The sequence below is a fragment of the Falco cherrug genome, chromosome 4, assembly GCF_023634085.1.
Source record: "Falco cherrug isolate bFalChe1 chromosome 4, bFalChe1.pri, whole genome shotgun sequence".
NCBI classification, from domain to species: Eukaryota; Metazoa; Chordata; class Aves; order Falconiformes; family Falconidae; genus Falco; species Falco cherrug.
The window spans coordinates 77,034,655-77,060,277 of NC_073700.1; the positions used below are offsets into that span (position 1 = coordinate 77,034,655).

Below are 25,623 nucleotides of genomic sequence, written 5' to 3' on the forward strand. Positions count from 1 at the left end.
AGCGCAGGCACTCAGCAAATACCGTTAAATTGAATCCCAGCATTTTATTGTAGTGCACTAAAAATCAAATATAAGCAAATACTGCATTGTTTCAAGAAGTCTGTGAAGTAAGATTATTACTACTAGTAAACAATTATTATTCAAGACGTAAGAAAAGAGGACCCCTTACACTGCAGTTTCTGATTTTCTACTTAAATGTTAAATGGAAAAACTCTTCAAAATAGGTTGTGGACCATTTTACTCTTAAATTCCAGAATACTGTTAAGTTTTTCCTGAAGGTAGTTTTCACTGTAGCCTTGGCACATACCTTCACATCTGCAAACTTCACTTTCTTAAAATTATGTACTTGTATGTAGTGCTTCTATTTCTTTTGTGGCCTTCCTAAAAGTACAGAGTGTTTCTATTTTTTGTGGTGTTCCTAATACCCCTTTTTTCTTCAGGCATTCACATTGCTAAAAAGATAGACAAACTGGGCATGAGGTCATCGGACACAGCTCAGATCTTTTTCGAAGACGTGAGGGTCCCCAGCAAAAACCTCATCGGTGAGGAAGGAAAGGGTTTTACATATCAGATGTTGCAGTTCCAAGAAGAGCGGCTGTGGGGAGTAGCCACTGGTAAGTCATCGTTTGCGCTTCTGGGGCTGGGCAGGGACATGGGGGTCACCCTTCGCATGACTAATGGCACTTTCCTTTTATTGTGAATTGGAGTGACCTCTTATGATCTGTTTTTGAAATCTGTCATAGCCTGGATACAGACCATGTTCCCTTTCTGTAGAAAAGCTCAACACAGAAAAATTTTTGTGACATATCAGCAAGGATGGTTTCGCCTTGTTTCTTTTTCTTGGTGCTTTTCTGCTGATAAGAAAACATGGCATCGTGTTATGTCTGCTACAAATATAGTACAAAGGTTGTTAAAATACTGGCATGAAATAGAAGGGTGGTGATTTATCCTTTAGTACAGTAAGCTATGATGTTTATCCTGGATTTTAGAAAATTCTTAGTGGCTGTGTAAAGTGGCTCTTACAGCATGTAAAAGAGCTTTGTTTTACAAATCTGTTTTACCTCCCTGTGCTTTGGACATAGGTGGTACAGCACCAGTTTCCTTTCCCTGAAGTTAAGCTGTCACAGAGTTCTTGTTACTCTGGCCTCAGGCCATACCTGAATCCGCATATTTGAGTTATATGGATTCTGGATATTCCAGGTAACAGACCTAAGTCTGGATTGTCCATTTTCAGCACACAGACACAGACACCCCCCCCACCCCCCCACCCCCCCCACCCACCCCCCACACACCCCCCCGTGTTTGCTTCTTCAACTTAAATACAATGGTCCACTGTAAGAAGGTTGGCCCTCTTTAAATTTCATGGTCATGTAAATAATCCCACTATATTCATGCTCCTGCGCATATCCTGTCTGTTACTGGCTGTGTGTGGCTGGGGAGTCGGGAATTCTAAGAAGTGATTTTCTGATTCAGTGACCAAATAAAAAATTACTCCCTGTTGTGGGCTGATCCCAGACCAAATATTTTAGAATTCAAATGCTTTAAAAAATCTTTAGTTTGGGCCAAAATTCTTAGTTCAGCCTGAGATAAATTGTAAATGTGAGAGTAGTTTTAGCAAAGAACAGGAGGTTAGACTCAGGCAAGGAAGAGACACGGTCCTGCTGCTGGTCCTGCTTTAATCAAGGCATGCACAGACTGCAAGGATGTGCATTATGCATTTTTATGCTCAGTTTGAAGTCTAAGTTAAACAAAACAATCAGAAACTCTGGGTTGCAGTGGTGCTCCCCAGGCAGCAGAGTAGCTCACGGCATTACTCATGCCCCAGGCAAAAGTGACGCGCACTGACAGCATCCAAACACAAAGCCTGGCAGGTTTGATCACTCCTGTTAAAACCACTGAGAGTTTGGTACTGTCCAGCCTTGCACAACTGCCCAGCAGTCACCATGCCCTGCCAGGAAGCGGGACACCAGGTTTCAATTCTTCTTTTTGCCCAGAGCAACACAGCAGGAGCAGGCAAACCCTCACCCTGGATGAGCAGTCTGGGAAGGGCGTCTTTGCTCCGCCCGCCATGGCCAGGCAGGAGCCATCAGGGAGGAAGAGCCTTGGAGCTGCCTTCTGCCGCATGGTGACCAGTGTATTATATCTCGCTGGGCCCCCTGGTTTATAGCCATTCTGATATAAAATGTATAAAATCACTGGGAACAGGGACGAGACCCATGGTTTGAGCCAAGTTGCAAACTCTGGAGGTAACCAGTTGTAAACAAGAAAAAAGAGTAACCAGTACTCAGAAGGCAGCCAGGTACTTGATGGCTGCGGTTTGTTACACGGTGACATCTCGCTGTTAACTGCCAGTCCTGCAGATGGTTTTACATATGTTCAACCACAAGTGCTTTGCTGAAGCCTCAGGTGTGCAAAACTATGCACGTGCCTTCAGCAGTTTTGTGATTAGATGTGCGTGTGTAATCCTAGTGCTCACTTGTGGCCCTCAGAAGGACGTTTCTGTTCCTTCTGAGTTCATGACTATTTGCGTGACATTGAAAATTGCCTGCTCTAGGGCCCAGTCCTGGCACCCTTGCTTTCACTGCTTCCTAAAACTTGGAAGAGGCAGTTGACTGCCATTCTTTTCTTTCTCTCTTTTTTGGGCATTGTTTTGTTGTGTTGTGTTTGGGGTTTTTTGTTTTGTTTTCTGTTTTTCTGTATTATTAGTATCAAGCAAGTATTGTGCTCCAGCCTTCTCTTTGTTTATTAATTATCTTCTTTGTGGCCAGATTTCAGAATTTGTGGGGAGTTTCCTTCCTTCTTCACTTTTTTTTTTCTTTCTCTCCCCCCCTTTAAATGGAATTTTAAGTCAAACAGATTTAAAATATAAATAGAAAACTAGTTTCCTGGAATTGCAAAATTTGGTCACAGGTGTGGTCTTCTGAGTGAAACATTATGGAAGTTGCTGTGTTTCTTGCTTCATTCAAAGAGAAGAGTTGCTAGGTATCTCTCCCATGTTATGACACTTGGTAAACACCATCCATTTGTGGACCTGGTGCATGGATCACAGGAAAAGTATGTTGCTGTGGCAAGAAAGCAAACAGGTTTTTTGTTAGTTGCTTCACTTGGAGGCAAAGACGGAGTTCAGTGTGTGTGAGAGAGCAGAATGGCACTTTTGTAATGACCTCTATCTGCTTCTGTACTCTCAGTTTTATGAGCACCATTGAGTCATGGCCAGTAAGCGGCATGACAGATCCTTTTGCATGGGCAATGCACGTCTTTATGAAAGAGACAGATTGTTCAGCTTGGAACTCACTGTACATCTCACTAGAGGGTGATCAGCCACAACCTAAGAAAAATATATTAATTTCCTTTTGTTTGGAGAAGAGATGCAGCAAGGCAAAGTGTGTTTACAGTGAGCAGAAGTTTCAAATGGAAAAATATAAATCAGATGGAGGTACAAGGAAAAAAATATTCTGCATCTGGCAACTTCACGTGCTTTCACAATTCTCAGCTGCATCCTTAGGTTGCCCTAGAGTGATATTTCCTGCACGTGCTGTCTGTTGAAACCCATGGGGCCAAGGTTGTCTGAGGATGTGGAGAACATTATATGAAAAAAGAGAAAAGAAATATATGGGGGGTGGGTGGGGAATGTTCAGAGAAAAATTAGTTTCACTGTTAATGGAGTTTCTCTGTACTTGTATGATTGGCAAAGTATTGTGTGCTGCTTTGTCGTACAGGGCTGTTAGCAGCCATGGTATTCACGACATGCGGTGTTTCATTGCTGTTTATTGCACAGCTAAGCTTTGCCATGTTAGAGCTATGCTCGTAGCTCTCTGTAGTCATGGCATCACAGAACGGTTTGGGTTGGAAGGCACCTTTAAAGATCATGACATCCAATCCCCCTGCCATGGGCAGGGACATCTTTCCCTAGACCAAGTTGCTCAAAGCTCCATCCAACCTGACCTTGAACACTGCCAATGATGGAGCATGCACAACTTGTGTGGGCAACGCCTCAGCACCCTCATCATAAAGAATTTCTTAGATTTTCTTAGAATCATAGAATGGTTTGGGCTGGAAGTGACTTTAAAGATCATCTAGTTCCAACCCCAACATTCTTCCTTATGTTCAATCTAAATCTACCCTCTTTCAGTTTAAAACTAGTGCCCCTTGTCCTGTCACTACAGGCTGTGGTAAAAGTCTCCCTCCATCTTTCTTACAAGTGCTCTTTATATATTGAAAGGCTGCAACAAAGATTCCCCAGAGCTTTTTCTTCTGCAGGCTGAACCACCCCAACTCTCTCAGCCTTTCTTCACAGGAGAGGCATTAGAGCCCTCTGGCCATTTATGTGGTCCTCCTCTGGACGTGCTCTAACGGGTCCATGTCTTTTTTGTACTGTGGGCTCCAGAACTGGATGCCATGCTGCATGCGGGTGGGGCCTCACAAGAGCAGAGTACGGGGGCAGAATCACCTCCCTCGACCTGCTGGCCGTGCTGCTTTTGATGCTACCCAGGACTGTCCTTAGAAGATTTCCTCTGTTTATTTCTGTGTGCAGGTGGCAGTCCCAGGAATAAGCAGAAGGGCAGTGATGGCAGTTAGGGAAACAGGAGGATGGATCAATCAGCTGGGGTGGGAAGGAGGCAGTGAGGTGGACAAGTGAACACTCTGAGAGCACTTTTCCCAGGCCCCCCACTCCAAGCCTTGATGCATGGTGACAGCCCGAGCAGAGATGGTCCAAAACCCCTTCATGATCTTCAGCACTTTTGCAAGCAGGACCTAAATAGGTGTTGGCCTGTTCCCTATCACCCTGTCCTGCCCCTGCCTTGTCTTTGCCGTTTCTCATCTCTTCTTGCCCTGGTGCTGGTTGCTGGGAACCACGTGAGCCATGCTGGAGTGCCTTGCTCTGACAGACCAGCACAAGACTAATCCCTTGTCATTATCACTCCTACCTCTGTTCTGCTCTCCTAGAACTGGCATGTACTGTTTAGTTTCCCTGCCAGCAGCTCAGACTTGGCTGTTTGCTTCCCAGGTATCATTTTAGGGGCAAGGGACAAGAGGTGCCTGGACACTTCTTGCTCTTTTGGCATCTTCCAAGCTGGAGGCTGTAGACATAGAAGTGAAAAACATGTTAGTGTTATGCATGCTACAGTGTTGTGTTACATAGTCCTTTGGAAGGACAGGGATGTTCCTCTGTACGAGAGATGTCCCTGAAAATCACAATTTTTTTTCTTGTCCGGAAAACCAGCAGTAGGGTGGCAAGGCAGCATAGTGTAATAGCACAGAAGAAATGAGGACATTATTGTATATGCTTTTTTGAAAAATAAGCATTGAGGCTAGTTGCTTGAGAAAGGAGGGAATAATATTTAAGGAATGAAAAAAGCTGATCACCTTGCAAAATGTGGGGACAGCATGTGAAACATGAAAAGTAGCGCTCTGTGGAAGAGCTGGTGGACGATCATGGCAGGGTCAGTTGGTGGAATGCAGAGTCTTCATATGAGAGCAGTATAGGGATGAAGTTTAAATAGAGGTGCTCTTGAAAGTGATGCAAAAAGGAATATGGAAGTATACCAGGCTCCTGTTGTGAGTAACTGGCAGGTGGGAAAAGGGATTTTGTAGTAGTCCAAGGCTTGGTTGTATTTTGCATTTCAGATTCGGGTTTTTGTGGTTTAGATTCTATATGTGAATGGACGTGGATATGCATATTTTGAAAAAAGAAAATCTGACCCTTCTCATACAGATGGGTTTGTGAACTCTGTTCCTCTCCCTCTTGCTTGCCATAGTGACATGGGACCACATTTGCTAAAAAAAAAAAATATAAAATTCTCCACAAATTGAGCACCTGCTGTTATCCTAGCTAGGCTGCAAGAGCCTAGCCCTTCACTTCAAGGGTTCTTTGTCTTAGAAAAGAAACTTCCCTTTTCTTCTTGTTTAAAATAGGGTATCTCTAAGTTTGCTCAAAAAGTAGCAGCAAGCTCATTCTCTTGCTTTAAAGCAGTGTCTGCTATCTTTATCACATGTCTTCCAGCAGTATCCTATTTTGATTCTGTTCCCGTTAGAAGCACTGTTCAGTATTTATTAAAAAGGGGCTGCGAATCTTAGTGGTTTTCCCTTCCTTTCTATACCGGGATCTGGTCACGGAATGCAGACTAGGAAGCAGCCTGTTTGCGTGCCTTCATCTCTGAATTGGTTTCTGCCTTCTCCCTGCCTTCCTTGAACAGCATTCCTCAGTGAGCACAGTCTCTGCCTGCAGGTGTTCTTTTGGGATTGTAACAAACCTTCAGGACACAGGTAGCATGGAAAACAGGAGTTACCACAAGCTTTTGCTTGGGCCCCAAATGAGGCATTAGGGATGAAATTTATACACTCTTTGTTGCATACTGCTCTCCATGACTTTCCTTCCCTCCTCCCCACCCCGCTTCGCTCTCCTCTGAGTTTTGACAGGTTGGGGCTCAGGTGAAATAGGGATAAAGAGGCCTCCAAGGTGCAAGGAAATACCAGACTTTTTTTTCAGAATTGACACGGCACCTCAAACTGAGCGTATGGAATAATGTTCTTTAGAAACCCTGATTTCTTGTACTACATGAAAAAAAAATCTTTGTCAACAAGAAGGAAAACAACAGATCTGGCTAAAACGATGTCATGTTCTGTCTTTTGCTTCTTCAAGTCCTGACGCCGCTGGAAATTATAATACAAGAAACTATTGACTACACTCGCCAGCGGCAAGTGTTTGACCAGCCCATCCTGCACAACCAAGTCGTGCACTTTCGCCTGGCCGAGCTGGCAACCGACGTGGAGCTCCTGCGCTCACTGCTGTACCGCACCGTGGGTGAGCCCCCAGCCTGCTTCCCACACCCGCCGCCCTTCGTGCCCCCACACCTGCCGCCCTTCGTGCCAAGAACACTGTCAGGCTAAAGGAACATGGAGAGGCGATGGCTAGATGCAGGCTGTTGTCGGTGACTGTGTGTGTTAACTGTGCCTTTTTTTTTTGTAGCTCTCTATGTGTGTTAACTGTGCCTTTTTTTTTTTTTTTTTTGTAGCTCTCTATGTGGAAGGCAATGATGTGACAAAACTTGCTTCCATGGCTAAGCTAAAGGCAGGTCGTCTGGCCCGTGAAGTGACCGATAGCTGTCTCCAGTTTTGGGGGGGAATGGGATTCACCAGTGAGGTTCTGGTGAGCAGGTTTTACAGGTAAGCGAGTGAGTGGTGAAAATAGGAAGAGGGTTTACTGAAATTTGGCCTCTTACATATCCTGCTAAAAGATCACCCCTTGAAAAGAGCACCAGCTTCTCGCTAGCGTGACTGGTATTGTCAAACTGAATGGCCTGTCACTGGCGTACATTGATCCTGGAGTGACATGTGAATGTCAGGACACAGGGTGCCTATTCCTTTGCTAAATCTTGGCTTTCTATTACAACTGGGTAGTCTGAAACTATCCACGGGTTAACTTGAATGTCAGGTGAAAGAAGCAAACTCCATGTTTTCCCTGCTGGTCCTCTGGTACCTGCCAGACAATGGTGTTTTTTTTCTCTTTGCCCTTTGTTTGCTTGTAGTCTTGATTACAACGGAACTAAAGCAAACTACAAGCTTTCTTCTAAAACCATTGAAAATCAGCTTTACCTTTTTCCCTAAATATTTGTGTGAAACAGGAGTTCACCATCAGGCTCCTGCCATAGTCTTTTCTGACAGCAGTCTCCACTTGATTAGTCATACCAGATACTGTGAGACGCCTCGTATGAGAGACGTAGGTGCTTCCAGCAAGCTGTTAGAACATTAAAATGCTACAGAGGCCTTTTAGCAAATTAATTAAAGTCTCTTCAAATTTTACCATGTATCTACTTAAAGGAAATTCTCTCTAAGCAAACAGGTTTGTTGGCAGCTGATAGGAAGGACCAAAATGGAACTTGCATTTTCTTGCAGTAACAGATCTCAGTTCAGCCCTTATATATAAGATATCCAATCAAAGGCTAGCAAAATAAGTTACTGGTTCAGTTAGTTGAAGGTTTTGGTGAATAGATCTGTGTAAAGTGAGAGCAGAAACACTTAAATCTGTAGAAAGCTCATTTCTTCTTTTGTAGATTAAGTTACTTTTTCTTTTTTTGATAGCATTTTATGAACAGAAATGCTATTGTGGTAAGTCAGAGAGATCTTCAACCTTTTTGACTGGTGGGTTCCTGAACTTTTCTGGTGAACGTACTCACTGCTGTGTGGTGATGGTTTTAAGCCAGCTGTCAATACGATGGTTTTTCTCAAGTTATTTTCTCCACAGCCTCTTTATTAGTGGCTAATGGTCCCTGGTGACGCAGATGTTAAAAGCTTCTGCAGTAGGCACCCTGAATAAAATTAATCCTTGTCTTGAAGTGCTTACTGTCACTGTAGTAATAAGTACAGATTAATGTGTAAGTGCTTTTATATAGCTTTGATTTGTCTTTAGATTTCTTAGTGCAGTGTATTATTGCTAACTGTGGGCAGGGCTCTTCTGTGTGAATTCCTGACTGGTTTCTAAGTATACCAGCACAGTCACATTATTCCCGAGAAGAAATCCAGAGTATTTCCTAGTGGTATAAACTGTGTAGCTGGCTAAAGAACTATCTGTCTGGCTATAAAAAAACCCCACTGTTATAAAAGAGGCTAAAGGTGGCGTGATATCTAGACTCCAAAATTTTCTGTGAATCAGTAAAATTCCATCACTGAGTAACTATAAGCTCCTGGAAGGGGGAAGCATTACCTAAATAAACAATTACAGGTTCAAGTCAGAATCTTGTTCTCTGTTAACGATAAGCAAAACAGTAACTTTCCTAAAGCAGTTCTTTGTACAGCAGTCTGAGTAACCATTCACGTCACTGTGGTATTTGTCACCAAGCAGCAAACAGCGTAACTGCACAGCATGACATCTAGTCACCATGTATAAAGATTTTTGTAGCATAATCCTTACCAAGTTTCCAAGGAAATGTTAGTCTTTGACACGTCCGGACGTTACTCCTCAAAGAGCACACAGTATAATCCATGGTTAGTACATGAAATCTTTGAATTTTAGTCTTTAGTGTTGGTGGGGAGATAATAAACAGACCCAACGCAAAACTGCCAAATGACTTTATTCAGATCTGTCATCTTAATCATTAGTCTTTTAAACTTTGTAGAACAACTGACTTTTCTAAAGTGTAGTATTCTCTAGAAGGCCTAAGATAGCTGTTTTACCATGTAGGTGTCTATACTGGGCTGATTTTATATACGTGAATGTTTCATTTTGAGCTGTAGGGATTCTGAGGAGATTGGGTTTGAAAAAAAAAAAGTTTTGAGCCCAAATATCAAAGGGTTTCACAGAAAAATACAAGCCAATATAAAAAAGATTAAGAGTGGACTTTCCAGACTTTACCATACTAGCAGGACGCTGGAGGAGAGTGCAGAGTGGAGTTGTGTTTATTTTTCTCTCCCGTGTATGAAATGCCTCGAAGACATCATGACTTAGGAAAAATCAATTATTGAACAAACCCACAATCTATATGAAAACCCCAGGCTATAAGAGATCAGAGGGAGGAAAACCTTTTGTAGCAATTATATTGCAATTTTTCAGACTTCATAACGTCAGTTTTAAAAAATTTCAGGTAGCGATCTATATATTGTAATTACATACACTTCAATTGTTATAAGAACTTGTCCGGCCTTCTTAAAGAAGTTTGGGGTTTTTTAAAGTTACGATTGTTTCTAAGTACCAAACACTGTGTCTATCTGCTGCCACTTCTTACAAGTTTTACTTTTGTGGGGGTGGTGGGAAGAGTGCTGATTTCTTTACTTGCTGCATTGTGAAAGACTCGAGAAAGCAGTAAAAATATTGACTACTCATGTGAAATAGATAAACAGCATTGCAAATGCACATAGCTGCAGAAGAAAAACAGGTGGGTTTTTTCCCCTCAACTTTTGCCTAGGTATTGCAATATGAAGTCTTATTTGTACTTCAGGCTAGTTAAAAATCAAGCTTCTGTATAAAGTGAATTTTTCTGAATAAGTAATGCATTTCCTTCTAAATTATTTTTTGTATTCCTCCCCTTTTAAAAGTCAGTTGAAATATTTTATTCAGTTACTTTATTTGATTTTTTTATATTCTTTCATTCTTTACAAAGCATGTCTAAACTAGAATGAGTCTAGACAAACGGGGGGGTTTTCCATCGGTCTTTGTCATTATTCCAATTCATGGTTGTACCAAATGAAACCAAACCTATCCATTTCTGCTGACAAAACCAATTTGCTCTGAAGTCAGTAGCTAACTGTCGAGACAAGATTTAGTAACGATTCCTCAGTCACCTGTGAAAACAAATCCGTAGCCTCAACCTTTGCCTGCAGAGGTTTTGAGACAGATGCCCGTCTACCACTTTGGTAGACTTTTATGAGGACCTTGAGAGCACGTTTGGACGAAGCACGTGACATCTAGCTCTAATATGGCAAATCAAAGTACGTAACTGTACAGCAGTGACTTGAAGGTGGAGCTATGCTCCAGAGCGGGCGAAGGCGATGCCCGCTCCTGCTCAGCTGGCCCTTCAGAATGCCCCGTGGGGGACACAGGCAGGGCCACGTGAACTGGCAGACACAGCTGCTGGTGGCTGGGCTGTCCCAGCCTGGCCAGAAGCCTGCCACACTGGGTGGTATCAACTCAGACTTCTCCCTCTGGATCAGTGTCTCTTTTAGATGCTGCTTAATTTGGACAGCCTAGAAGTAATCTAGCCGAGTCTGAAGATGCAAGAAGTCACAAAATACTACGTCTCAGGGTACATCAGTATATTTTGTTGAGAAAAACCTTGCCAGTAATACAACTTCAAAATAATAAGTGTGAGAAAAAAGGGTAAATAAATAAAGGTTTCATAATCAAGAGCAATTTGTGCTGAAAGGGGGCAGTGCGTAAATGGCCTTCTGGGAAGCAGTCATATGCTGAGACACATAAATCTTGGGAAGGATTTACCAACGGCCTCCGAAGCAGGGAAGCAGGGAGCAGCGTCTCCGAGGGACTGCTGCTGTGAAGCCAGGCTGCTAGGGAAAACTAGAGGTGGAGTCACCAAAACTTGCTTTCTTCCCCACGTCTGACCAGCACCGATCGCTGCTGGAAAAGGGAAACAAGATGACTGAAGTTTATTTTCTCAAGACTTCAAAGTTATGTAGATGGTGGAGCAGGTTCCTCTCAGGGTGTTTGTGAACAGAAAGGGCTTTTTAGATCACGATGCCATTCAAGAGGAAAATGTAGCGCAGGATGGCTCCCTGAGCAAGCACTTTTTCAGTGGCAGGTAGTAAAGGTAGTGGGACGCACAACTGCAAACACCCTCATGTTTTATCAGCTTGAGGCTAGAGACAGATTTAGCGTGCCCTTAGCTGTGGCCTCAGTGCCTATATAGAATGTTACAACACCAAAAGCTTTCTTTGTGCTGCGGGAAAGTTACCTGTCCCTACTTCATGGCTAGTGAAATCACACGCAAGGGAGAGCTCAGAGTGGAGCCAAGCACCAGCCCTGATTTTCAGGATAACGGGGCCCAAAAAGTTTACAGGCAGAGTGATGGACTGCGCTCAGCTTGTGCAAAACGAGGGCTGAATGGTGCTCTGGGTGCAGAAGGGTCAACACCAGCCAGAAGAGGAACGTTAACTGAAGGACTATACCGGATTTTACTACTCAAGAGCACATTCTGGCTGTAAATTAGAGGATTCCTAATCATTAAAACAACTTTTTCATGTGACAGCCTTCAAATCAGGATAGTCCAAGATTAAAGGGATCTTGTTCTTTCCATCTCAAAGTAGTGCTTGATACATTTCTGAAGGTTATATGACACGGTACCTATGGAAATGGGAAATCTGATTTGATGACGTGGAGGGTCTTCTGTTCCTTTTGCTGCCTAACTAGAAAATGATAACCTGGATTGGGTTTGGTGGGTGGGAAAGGCTCCTCACCCTCCCTCCTAAATGCAGTTTTTAAACTCAGCATTGAATAACTTATTTTTTTAATCTGTCAAAAGCTTTTTAACACTTACCTCTCTTGATTTGGTTGAGTAGAGTAAGTCTTACCATCTACAGTAGATGTTTCAGGTGCACAGGATTTCCTGAATGAGAGCAAACTCTTTGCAGGGAGTGTTTTAGGAAGGCAGAACACAACGGTCAGTATTAATCCCTTTCCTCAGGCAAACTCCCGCTCTCTAAGGGAAAAGCACTTAACAACCAGCTAGCTGTCTGGTCCCTCAAAATGACACCTTTACATAACTGTATGGTGTGTTGCAGGCTGGTTCCTCACTGTCCTTGGTCAGAGTGAAGCCATTACAGGTTGGTGCTCACCTCAGCCGGGCTGCAGGTAGTGCAGGACATGCTGCTTTGTCACAGGGGCAGCGACAAGGCCATGGAGAAATCAGAAAGCAAAGCGCTGCTGTGACAAATCAAAAGCATTCTAGGGTAGCCTACCTAAAGCAATAAGATTCTACTATTTATATATATTAAAATATTTATATGCTGCATTAATAATGCATTATTAATATAATATAAACTATCAAACAATAAACTTACACTAAATAGCTGATATACAAGCTTACTTCACTATGTCATCTTCCCCAGCTTCCTCACATTAGTTCCTGGCAGGACAGTTAGTCCTGTGGTTTTGTTTTCTTAAGCTGAAAACAAGTCTTGTTCCCAGAAGAGGGCTGCTAGATTAAAATCATTTGAGTCCTTTGTCATTTTGAACCTCTACAACCAGGTGAAACTTTCTGTCCTGTCTCCCCGGGGCAGAGATTGACATTACTCACCTGCCTGTGTATTCTGTAGGAAACAGTCCTTATCTCACCCAGAGACAAAAATATAATCACCAGCAATTTTGTAAAGACACACACAGATATACATATATACAGAGACACACACAAAAACATACATGACATGTTTTGGTTTTTAAAAACCTGCATTTGTATGCGAAAACCTGACAGATGTGAAAAACTGACATGTTTGTCACATACTACCAAAGCCAGATCTTACCCCTGCCTATCTATAACTGTAATAGCCATGTGTCCAGGATTCCTGCTGAAAATGGAGGACTTTTATCAGCATCACAGAGTTCTGAGGGTTAATTACTTACTGTTGCTACAGTGCTGCGAAGATGCTAAGCACTGGCAGGGGCTTTCTGCAGCTTGAAAAAGCAGACAGCACCACAGCACGAAGAACAAGTAACCCACCATTGTTCCAGCTCTGCTGCCTTCAACAAGGCCCCCAGGAAGGTGGGGAATCTTCAGGTTATTGAATTGAGTAGAGATAGTTTAGCAGAACTGTTTCAATGTTTTGGTGATTATTTTTTTTTCTTCTCCCTGAAGGAGAAAAGAAATTTGCGAAGAAAATTGCTTAAGGCTGCAGTAGCTCCCAGTCTGGCTAACACAGGGAACCTAGGCAATGCTGTTACAGATAACTCAGTGATATCAGTGGCAGTTATTAAATGAGTGCAGTTAGAAATATCAAATCAAAAGTAAACAAGCTTGGAGGAGCCACTACTCATTTTTAAAGCAGAGAGGCTATATATACACACTATAAAATACTACACTAGAATACTAATGCTGTACTATGTAATACTATACAATCCTAATATGGATTATGCCAGATGTCACAAAGCTTTGTGATTGGGGAGACCAGGATACTTTTTGGTTAAAAAACAAATGAAAATTGTACCACCTCCATAGAACTCTCCAATACCTCATGCACTGACTGACTAATACTCTTCTTACGACACAGTTAAGCGTAAGTGTTGCAACGCATTTTGCTGCTGGCCCTCCAAAAAACTCCCTCCTCTCCTAAAATTCAACTGCACGCTTAGGCACCTACTGCTTTGGCAAAGGAACAGCAGGGATGCTGTGGGAAGTATTGCAGACCACCTCACCAGGAGGAGGCAGAGGATGAGGTGTTCTGCAGATTACTGGCATGAGTATGTAATATGTAGGTTATTCGAGCAGGCAGTCCAGCAGAAAACCTTGGGAAGAGCCTGTGATGCTTGATATGCCAGTCCAAAGTGCTAAGACCTAAACAGAGGTAGGTCTCTATGGAGTTCAGCTGCATGAGCTCTGACTGGCCTTAAGCAGGAGCAGTTGTATGCTATGAGAAGTTTTAACTTACTTCAAGATTAAAATAATGTTTTGGCAAGTTAAGGTTATTTTTGAAAGAATCTGAAAACTGTATGTGCCAAACTATCTTAAGCCTTTTGATTCTGAATTAGCAACATCCGTGTACACAAAAGGGTATTTACACTGTTGACAACACATTTCTCCACACCTTGTATGTACTTCTATGAACAAGAGGTTTCAATATAATAAAAGCAGCTCCATAATAAATGCATAGAGGAATAAATGGGTATATACAGTTCTGTACTTGTTTCATCTGTATAACATGCAAAAGTTTAAATCTACTCTTTATATTTCTACAGAGACTTGAGATTAATGTCGATAGGAGGTGGTACAGATGAAATCATGCTTTCCATCATATGCAAATACATGGAAATGCTTCCAAGCAAGTGATACATCTCCACTCTTCCTTGAAAATTAAGAAAGCAAGAGCATAGCTCGTACTGCACACTGAAGGTTACAGCCAGCACATGTTTCAAGGGTAAAATAAATAGAAAATGTAACAGTAATTTCACCATCAAAATGCTTGTCAAGGTGTTTGACCATTATCATTCTATGTGTTCTCCAATAACAAATTTCTGTTGATATGAAACAAGCTGAAAGCATGGGGCCTCCTTCAAGAATTTTTTTCCCCATTTTTTTCAGTGGGTTACTGCTTTGGGGAATCTAGTGACCCACACTAAGCACCCAGAACAAATGCCTTCTTTAAATCATGGTATATCTACATTTTAAGAGCAACTAAGCCACCAATTAAGAAACAGAACTTCCATATGGATATAGCTATGATTTCACTAGTAGCTTAATCTAATTTCAGTGTAGCTTTGCTTTCAAGATCAGTAATTAAGGCACAAATTGTTCCCTGTCGTATTCGAATACTGGAACAGCAATTTTGCTCTCAATTACAAGCACCTTCCTTATCTTTTACTTCCAGCAAGTAGTCATCAAAATGAGTTCTGTCATCTTTGCCAAGTTCACATCAACTTGCACTACACTGTCATGGATGTTTGGTGATGGGAGCAGGGGTTGATCTTTAGTTGTAGAATTCTACAAACAGTTGTTTAATTGTATCTGAAGCTTTTGGAGGCCTGAGTTTCAGCAGTAAGGTATCATGTTTTGTGTGTAATTATTAAAGAAAAATACTAAAAATAAACATGTTAATATGAAAATTGTGTGTAATTACTTAAACTCTTCCTAAAGCAGCCATTTAAGCCAGAAGAGACAACCCATATTATTGCAAAAAAAAAACAAACCTTCAGCAGAATTGTCTTTGTAATCAAATGGATGTGTTGATTATGCATTTTCTAAGGAATCTCCATGACACTGTAAGGTTAAGAGTTTGGTAGTTAAAAGATGGTATTTCCTTCCACCTGGAAATAATCTCTATGATTGCTAGATAGAGTATAAATATTGTGTAAAAGTTACGTATAAAAGATCTAAAAAGCAATAATAATAATAATTGCAGTATTCTTATGTAGCTTTTTTTACAAAATTTACAAGTTACAAAACGTAACTAATTTTTACAAAGTACAATTAATGCTACTAGTATTTTCCTATTGTATCCACTGCAGTGTATTTTATTCTACAAGATCATACCTACAGCATCCTGAAATCTTGCCATTTGTAAATTCTACGCCCTGCCAGAGTAATACTTTTCCACCAGAAAATAACCAGCAAAGCAAGTGCAGATGCTGAGGAAGATTCTAAGGCTGTAACCCGTGATTCCCACCAACTGCCATTCCCCTTCCCCGAGTGAAATACTCTCAAAGCAGTTTCACCTTTACACAGTCACCTTAACCATTCTAAGCAAACCTGCAGGATTCCAGTTCAGATTTTAAACTGAAAACTGACCTTTTACTGGAACTGAAGAAAGGAAAATATGCTACATGCTGTAAAATAACATAAAAACATACAGAAATATGTCACAGTTTTAACTATTTAACTTTCAGTTACATTTCAGTTCAGAATGTTTGTGTTAAAGAGCCTAATGGAGTTCTGTTTCAGCACTTCATTAAAAAGGCACTTGTGTGTTTTCTAATAAACATATATATTCCCTGTGCTTAAGCCTTCTCCCCATTTCCTGCCCTATCTAGATAACAACAAAAAAATAACCCCTCTTAAAGGAAGAAACACAGAAAGGATGACATAGGTTTAAAATTATACACACACACAATACACTTCCCCTCACTTCTCCACACCACGCAGAATGGGGGATGAGGGGGAAGGAAGAAGACTTAGTTCCTATTTTGCATGAATTACCTTTTAATCTGGTTGACATTTTAAAATGAAAATCCTGTTGCTCTTACACATGATCTGAAGGACTGGTAAAAGACTCTTACCACTATGTGCTCTGTCAGGACTTAAGGGACACTGTAGCATATTCTTCAGAACTAAGGCAGGAACTGTATTGGCCATATAGCTAGCTGCATCCACCCATTCTTCTAATTTATATTAGGTGGTTAAAAAGTTTTCCATTAATTGGTATGGCAGATTGATTGCTTCAAGAAAAAAAATAATTGTTCAGACACCATGTTTAAGAGCCAGAAATATACTTCTAGAAGATGATCAACTATCAGGGGAGTGTGGTTGTCAAACAGGTATGTCAGTAATTATCATCTCACTTGTTAGGTACCTTGCACGCCACTGTCTCATGAAAATTATACAAGTGCATTAATTTTGGATGGCAATATTTCTTCCTGACTAGCTTTGGGAATGCTATACTTGTTTAACAAGCCTAGCAATTCCCATGTAAGGACGATACATTATCCTGGTGTCAGTACTTAGATGTTTTTTGTAGAAGTACTGTAGACCTTTTAACAGGCAAAGATTAAATAAGGTATAAATATTTGAGCTTTAATTACTTTTACACAATCTGTGTAGGTGGTGATTTACATGCCATACTTCCATTATATATAAAATCTGACATGAAAGAAATGTAGCATATACTTCCATTTCTTATTTTAACAGTGCTCCCCACACAAGTATAGCCCCTTAAATGCTGCACCATTTCAAAAAAATAGACTGGTATTCTACAGTAGAAAAGAATGTATATAAACAACACTAGCTAGAATACTACAGGACACTTCATTTGTCAGTTCATAATTAGTTATTAATGGCAACACGTTATACAGTATTTCTAGAAAAGTTTTTCAAAATTGTAGATACAATTTCAGTATCAAGGAAACTGAATTTTTTAAATGTTAAACCCAGGAATGTGATGGCTTCAACTATCAGAAACTATTTGGAGAGCCAAAGCTAAGTTTTCAAAATAAAAACCAGTATGACAGTACCTTCAACAGGTGCATCATAATATACTGTAATATAAAATTCAAAATATCTGACCTCATATTTCAGTCATAATGCAGTTTAGATTTAGGAATCATCACAGACTGAAAAGTAAACATACTAATGGTAAAAGCTCTAGTGATTCAATGAAATCATTAAGTTTTAGATGCTTTAAATATAAAGGAAACATTTGTACTGTGTCCATATTAATTGATCCCAATGATCAACGGCATTTGCTTAAAACAGTAGATGTATAAGCATGATTTGTTACATTTAAATAAAAAAACCCAACCAACCAGCTTTAAGTAACTTCTCCCCATAACACACAGTTTAAGCTACTTAAAACACACACACTATCAGAATTTTGGGGGTACCACTATTATACTTGTTAGCTTCAGGCCAGCCTTTTAAAAATCCACAGATAAAAACAATTTAGAAAGAGCCAAGTATTCTTCGTGCTTTTGCAACCTAGAAATTACTGTATGCCTGAAACTGGAGCTCTAATTTAGAGCATGGCCCAGAATAAAAAGCAGAATGAAAGCCTTGTAATTCTGCAATTACTTAATATCCAAACAACCAGTTTTCTGGTTTTTTTAAAATCAATTCTAAAAACTATTTTCCCATAAAAAATCAACTTAATCTGCTAGCAGTCTCTGCATATTTACAAATGATCCCCCCAAAACAGGGGACGATGGGAAAAATTCTGATACATTAAGAAAACTATATATAACATCGCATTAACAGTTAATGCAATTTACAACAATTTCACCGTGTTTTATCAACAGAATATGCCATTTTAGATCAATGTCTTCAATAATTAAGACTGCTTTATAGCTGAAATGACACAATTTAAACCGGAGGTAACATGCATCACCTCAGTTTAATAATCCAATATACTACAAAAAAAACAAACAATGCAAAGAGCATCATGTAACATAATAGCTTTGTCTGGCTTCCTCTAGAGAGTGTTCTCAGTCTGCCCATAGTTGCACCTAGAAGTCCACCCGCAGAGTCAAAATCATTATCCTACATGTAAGAAAAACAAACAAGGGAACAAAACAACAAAAAACATGTTACTCTGAGGAAAAAAAGATTACCCCTAAAGCTTGCTAACTATAGCTTTTCCTGTTTTTTTCAAATTTGCCAAAAATTAAAATTATTTCAGAGGCAGCTTCTGAAAATTAACTAGAAAAAACTTTTGCCCATTTATCCAGAGGTATTTTTTCTCCAAAACAAAGCAAAATGTAAGCAAAAAAGGCATTTCTGACTTATTTTTTGTTTCCCTCTCCTATTGTTAAATACAATTAAATATAGAACTGCCTTTTTAATAATACTATACATTTGCTATGTATAGTATACAACAAATAGTTGTATCTGAAATATAAAGACCTTGATTATGCCTTGGAAGTAATGCATCTACATATTTATCTTTCTGAACAGAAATACTACTGCTGAATTAGTCACATTTTAGAGTCAACAATAAGCTGTCAATGCTTTAATACAAATGTTCATACTAAAAGAAGGCATTTAGTAATTTACTTTACTAACTTCTTAATCCTGCCCCACATTTAAAGAAAGATAGTGACTAAATACTTACCATATCTGATAACATTTTATTTTGGTTTTTAACTTCTGTCCCAATTTCAATGGAAAGCTATTAAAAAAATCCGAAAAAGTATTACATATGAGTAAACAGCTACACATAGATTAACCAGTCTAAAATACATGACATGACTAACACTTTCCCAGGTAAAATGTGAAAACAGTACCTGGTATTTTCAAACAACAAACCAGCATGCACAGTATTCTGTCAATAAACCTTAGGAAAGTACTTGTCATCTGACTAGATGAGTCTGAAGAGTGTCGGAAGGTTACTAAATGCTCCTCCTCCCCTTTTCCAGAGAACTCCTTACTAGAATTATTGTGTGGACTTTCAAAAATTCAAGATCTAGTCAAGGCTCAGCAGCAATTATCCATTTCCTGGAACACGCATTAAAAATACTCGCACTCGGCACAGAGGACCATAAGCACTCTTTCTGCCTCAGCGTTGCTGGAGTTGACACTTGTAACCTGCTAATGCACCTCTTTTGACAAGCTGCTGCTGTGCTATAAATGCTATTTTCTTTTCTGAACTTGTCTATTCCTTCTCTGCTTTGTGTCATGAAACAGCAAGTGCACAGCAGGACAAGGTGGCAAGCCGTGTATGTAAGCGAGTCAGTTCTAGAGGTAGTAACTAGGGTCAGCAACAGCCCAGTGATCATTCAGCACATCCCCAGCTATGAGACAGATCAAAGGTCAAGCAAGAAAGTCAAGTCGGGTAAGGGTCGGAATAAGGGAGGTATGAGACCAGGCGCAGACAGAGCTGCAACACAGCTGCAACGCAGCAAAGGCAGGGGCTAGTCAGGAGGGCCCTGGCTTGAAAGCAGCTCCCAAGTGAAACCAGGGAGAACCCACACTGTGGCTTCTTTGCAGTTCTTGCTCCGTAACAGTTCTTACCAGCATGCTGGCCTTGAACAACCGGCTCAACTAGAAGGAATGGAAATGTGCTCCTGGCCCCCAGGCTTTGGATTTGCCAAGACCCACATGTTTTTTGTGACACAACCTAAATCTCATGATTTCTTACTGCTGCATTTCACTGCAATCTATAATCAAGAGTGAAACTGATTTTACATCGGGCTTCTAGGAAGATTATCTGAAGACTATTCCATATTCCAAGATTATTATGTTGCACTAAAAGATGAAACTGTAGAAAGAGCACATGTGCCGCTCCATGGGGCACTACTAACGGCACCGTTGACATACACTGATTTTGCAATGTAACATACCAGAGAAGGTACGTTAACTTATTCTTAACTTACTCTAAATTACTATTCTAAACCTAAGGTTTTAGTTTCTGTTGGAGACTGAACAAATAATTTTTAAGTAGCAGTATTAGCAATAGGACTTTGAATGAATTTAGGCCTAGTAATTCATTGGCTTGTACAACATACATAGAAACAGCACCTATAGCTAAGAATGTATTTTATAAAATCTTAAGTTGTTAAGAAAAATAAACCCACGTAACTTTAATCACAGTGCTGTCTTTCAGTTATACTTGCTTGAAATAAGTCCTCAATCTCTGGAAGGAATCAGAATCATTAAAGTAACAAACTTCTCTTTCAGAGGATATTAGCACACTATTTAGAAGAGCTGTTTTCACATTACAGAATTATCAGCAGATACAGCAGAAACTGATGAGCCACAAGGGTAACCGCAAGAAGCAGTGATCCATTTTCTTAAATGAAACAGAAACTGCTTATTGACCTAAACTCAAAAGTTTCTACTTTCTGTGGGGGCAGTGACTCATTCTGTAGGACAGTAAGCCGTAAGTAACACCAGAGCTGTCCTCAAGATCAGCAGAAAAGGACACCTCTAGCTTAAAAATCTAATTAAAGGAAGATTCAGTTATGCAAATGAATGATTGTACATTTTGACTGACAATAATTCTTCCTTGTATTTGTATTGGATTTGTATGGCAAAGTTTTGGTAGTGGGGGTGAGCTACGGGGGTGGCTTCTGCTGAGAAGCTGCCAGAAGCTTCCCCTATGTCCAGCAGAGCCCATGACAGCCAGCTCCGAGACTGACTCGCCGCTGGCCAAGGCTGAGCCCATCAGCAATGGTGGTAGTGCCTCTGTGATAACATATTTTAGATAATGTATTTAAGAAGGGGAAAGAACTGCTGTACAACAGCAGCCAGAGGAGAGGAGGTGCTCCAAGCGCTGGAGCAGAGATTCCCCTGCAGCCCCTGGCGAATCCCATGTTGAGGCAGGCTGTGCCCCTGCAGCCCAGGGAAGTCCATGGTGCAGCAGATCTCCTGCAGCCCAGGAAGGACCCGATGCCGGAGCAGATGAGTACCTGCAGGAGGCTGTGACCTGTGGGAAGCCCATGCTGGAGCAGGCCCCTGGCAGGACCTGTGGCCCCATGGAGAAAGGAGCCCACACTGGAGCAGGTTTGCTGGCAGGACTCGTGATCCTGCAGGGGACCCATGCTGGAGCAGCCTGTTCCTGAAGGACTGCACCCCATGGGAGGGACCCATGCTGGAACAGTTCTTGAAGAACTGCAACTCGTGCAAAGGACTCACATTGGAGAAGTTCATGGAGGACTGTCTCCTGTGGGAGGAACCCCATGCTAGAGCCGGGGAAGAGTGTAAGAAGTCCTCCCCTAGGGAGGAAGGAACAGCAAAGACAACACAACCCCTATTCCCCATTCCCCTGTACCACTTGAAGGGAAGAGGCAGAGAAAATCTGGAATCAAGTTGAGCCCAGGAAAAGGGGAGGGGTAGGGGAAAGGTGTCTTAAGATTTGGTTTTATATCTCACTACTCTACTCTGATTTAATTAGCAGCAAATTAAATTAATTTCCATCATGTCTGGTTTGCCCATGATAGTGATCAGTGAGTAATCTCTCTCTTCTTAAGTCCTTATTATCCATGAACCTTTAGTCATATTTTTTCTCCCCCTGTCCAGATAAAGAGGGGAGTGATAGAGCAGCTTTGGTGGGCATCTGGCATCCAGCCAGGGTCAACCTACCACAGTATTAAATGTATGTTTTAAACTAAGTCTACTGCTTCACTGACCCATATATTTTAATTCAATAAATGTGACGATACCACTGTAATTAAATACTTACTGATTTGATGGCACTGACTTTTGTACGCAGACTTTCTGTTAACCTTTCATTTTCTTCTTCATAAACACTGTACCCACTGTTGGTATAGCCATAGTTACCAGCAGGTGCTCCATCACCTGTAAGCACAGTAGTCAGTAGTTACAGAAAACACCACTGGAGCAAGTGCTCTCTTCACATGTGGAAAAGCACTCTTTAAATTTAAAAATGCATTTCCTTAACATCACCATTGGCAATCGGGAAGAGGCACCGCATGTTCCTCAGACAGAGATTCAACCTTTTTCCAAACACGTAAGTTATCTTTCAATATGCAAATCAAAGGAAAAAAATGAGGAATGGCTCTAATTTAATACTATCACGTTTTTTCCCAGACAGTGTTTTCAGACAGCTTCTATGGAAAACAACCTAGTCATTACATGGAGATGTGAAGGAAGCACTGAGGCCACGACATAGAACAGTAAACCTAACTGAAATGAAGAAAGTTGAGATCATTCTCCAACAAAAACAAATACTGCTTTATTTAAATGAGGTCACATACATTTAAAGGAGAGAGCATGCTCCGATGCTTACATGTTTCTCCACAAACAAGTCCTCAGACCAGAAGCCAGGCCCCTGAGCAGAACACTGCCATTTCTGTCACCATTCTGCAGTTCTATTCCCACTCCTGCCTTTTGTTTTTTTGGGTGATGGAGCTTCAGGACTGTTACCCAGACAACTGACTCAGGAGTACACGGAGCAGAAGGGAATGAAAGCTCCTCAACTCCACACCGTTGCTTCCTCCAACCTCTACTAAAAATCTACAGGCATCAGTTGGGACAGCTGCATGGGCACAGGAGAATTAAACCTGTGTCCAGTCTAGACAAAAATCAGTCTTAGACCTCAAACCTAAGATCTGAAATCAAAGAAGGCGGACCAAGACTGAGAAAGGCAAATAGAAAGGAACTATTATAAGCTTTACAATAAAGATCCTACTATATTAATTAAACTAGCAATCTGGTTATAACACTAATCAATATTTACATGACTAGTCAGAATGCCACACTAAAGTTGCCTGAATGCCTTCGGTTAATTCCTTTTCAAGGCACTTCAAGATTTTTGTGTTTGAGTGCCTTTTTTCTTTTTGAGGAAAAAGGGAAAGGAGAGAGACGCCAACCACATTCACAGATAAAGCTCCATCTCAAACAGTTTAACTCTGTGCTTGGCACATATGATATTAAGACTTTAAAAGAGAGAATTACAATGCTACTTTGACTATATATATATAATTTTATATTAACCCATAACACCATTCATTAAATTTAACAATTTCTTAGCTTGTACTTGTAGTAAATTGCTTTAATGTTATTCTGTAAGTTAAGCTGGTGACAAATTCTCAACAAGACTGAGTGAAATGTATGTTTCCATTTCATCACTGTGGGAGTCAAGAATTTTTTCCCCCCACCTAAATTAGAAGCCAAATATAGAAAGCTGATTAAAATGACATAATTTAGAGTCAGGGTTGTTCTCACTGTGTTTTGTTTTACAAATGCATCTAACTACAGTACTTCCTACCAAATTACACACAATTTTGAATATGTTTATAAGTTAATATACCACGCAGCTTCAGGCCAAAATACTACAACTATGATCCTCACACAGACTATGACATAGCAGATATGAACAACTGCCCCAAAGCTTTTAAACACCCACAGTTACTTCTATATATGTAATAGAAAGCACAATGAAGAAGCCTGGCTACAATTGTTCACAGGAAGGACAGAAACTTCAGCATGTCAGTTCTGTGGGCTGTCTTGCAACACTGCTCATTGACATGTAACATGGACATGACCACAACACAATCTGCAGTGTAGAAAAGAGGTACGAGGTAGCTGATGACAACAGCAGAAGTACCGGCGCCCCAGCTTCTATTTCCAGCCTACTAAATAAAAAGTAATTCTGAACTGACAGTTGAAATGTCAAGGCAAAGCAGAAAACTTTGCTGCAGCTGGTAACAGACATTTAAGTCTTCTGCTTGACCATCCAGCAGATTTTTAAACTGTTTAGTTTCAAAATGTTCCTTAAGGTATAGTCTGCCGGAGGACATGCTCTTACACCTGCGCTCCTTCCATAAACATCCATCACTTCACTTTTCCAGAAACAGCATACTGAGCTGGATGGCCTTCAGTCTAACCCCCCTCAGTTCACACCCAAGAGCAAGCAGTTAGTCTGACAAAGAAAACTACTGAAGGCGTAAGCATCATCAAATGCCTCCCTTTTTGTGATAAACATCCCAAGATCTCTCTTGATCTAGAAAGAAGCACATCCAAGACTTCTTTTAACTTGTTAAAATCTTATTACATAACAGCATAGAACACACACACAGAGCTCAGCCATATGGCATGTATCACACCCTAAATCCCCACTTTCTAGGAAGTACCAGAAGTCTGTCATAGATTCTGAGGCATAAACATTACCTAAGCTTTACAGTGCGGTCACAGCACCTATGTTCTAGAACATGACATGGCAGGTCAAAGTTTCTTTATAGTCATCAACATGACTGCTGATTGAAAAATGAGGCCTGAGCTTCTCAAAACACTCAGCAGGAACTCTGCACAGATTATATCTGTGATAAACTGACAACTGTTGGAGGGGTGGGGGGGTCGTTTCCCCCCAGACATAGCAGGTAAACATACAGAAGTAGTAAAGTTAAAACACAACTCCTAATTTGTAAAGGACTTGAGTGTCAAGAGTGACAAATCTGTCCACCGAGGAAACACGGCTGAAACAACACTGCATTAGAACCATTCATTAACACAATTAAATACAGATCCCAGTGCTGTTCCCTAAATCCAGCCGAGCTCGAAAGAGAGACGGAGGAACGGGTAATGGCTCCGCTGGCGAGCCCGGCCCGCCGGCCCCGCCGCCCCCACCGCCCTGCCCGGCTTTTCACCCCCTCTCCCGCTCCGTGTAACCCCCCGGCACCAGCCCAGGCTGCGCCGCCCCCCGCCAGGCCGGCCGGGGGCCGTGGCCCAGCCCGCCGTGCAGCCGCAGGCCCCGCCGCCGAGGTCCGCCGCGCTTACCCAGCCCCGCGCGCCTCATGGCTGTGCCCGGAGCTGCCGAGGGGGGAGGAGGAGGAGGGAGGGGAGGAGGACGGGAACGGGAGCGGCTCCCGCGCCCACAGCGCCTGAGGGCAGCGGGTCTCGGCGGGGCGGGCGCGGCCCAGGCCCAGCTGCGGCCCAGCCGCGCCGCTCATCCAGGCGCCGAGCGCCACGACAGCGCGGGCACCGCGCGGCCCGCTGGGTAGGGCGGGCAGGGCAGGGCCGGGCCGGGCCGGGCGGCGCCGCCCGCGCGGCCTCATGGGGGCTGTAGTGCCGCGCCGCGGGCGGGCCGGCGGGCACAGCGGGCAGCGCAGCCGGCAGGCCCCGGCCCGGTGCCGGGCTCGAGGGGGCCGGCTCTGTCCCTGTCCCTGTCCCAGCCCGCCGGCTCTTCCGGTCCCCTGGGCTGGAGCGCGGGGCCCGCGGGGCCCTCCTGCAGCACCCCAGGGCGCTGAAGCAGTATGGCATTTCTCAGGGGACAGCGTGACAGGCCGCTGGCCCACGCACCCGC

At 42.0% G+C, this 25,623-nt stretch overlaps 2 protein-coding genes across 2 annotated transcripts in view; one reads left to right on the forward strand and one right to left on the reverse strand.

Moving 5' to 3' along the window:
• The window catches only part of LOC102055577 (probable acyl-CoA dehydrogenase 6), a 90,643-nt gene extending 75,384 nt beyond the window's left edge, over positions 1 to 15,259 (forward strand). Inside the window, exons 6-9 of the mRNA XM_055706629.1 lie at positions 441 to 614; positions 6,644 to 6,805; positions 7,017 to 7,167; positions 14,396 to 15,259. Coding sequence (XP_055562604.1) covers positions 441 to 614; positions 6,644 to 6,805; positions 7,017 to 7,167; positions 14,396 to 14,486 — 578 coding nt within the window. The 3' untranslated portion in view covers positions 14,487 to 15,259. The remainder of the gene's footprint in view (positions 1 to 440; positions 615 to 6,643; positions 6,806 to 7,016; positions 7,168 to 14,395) is intronic.
• Positions 15,260 to 18,236: 2,977 nt separating this feature from the next.
• BET1 (Bet1 golgi vesicular membrane trafficking protein) lies at positions 18,237 to 25,319 on the reverse strand. The gene is made up of 4 exons (XM_055706632.1): positions 25,098 to 25,319; positions 22,042 to 22,157; positions 18,973 to 19,029; positions 18,237 to 18,401 (listed from the first exon to the last, which is right to left on the reverse strand). The coding sequence occupies exons 1-4, from the start codon at positions 25,114 to 25,116 to the stop codon at positions 18,246 to 18,248; spliced, it is 348 nt and encodes a 115-aa protein (XP_055562607.1). The 5' UTR covers positions 25,117 to 25,319; the 3' UTR covers positions 18,237 to 18,245.
• Positions 25,320 to 25,623: the final 304 nt, after the last annotated feature.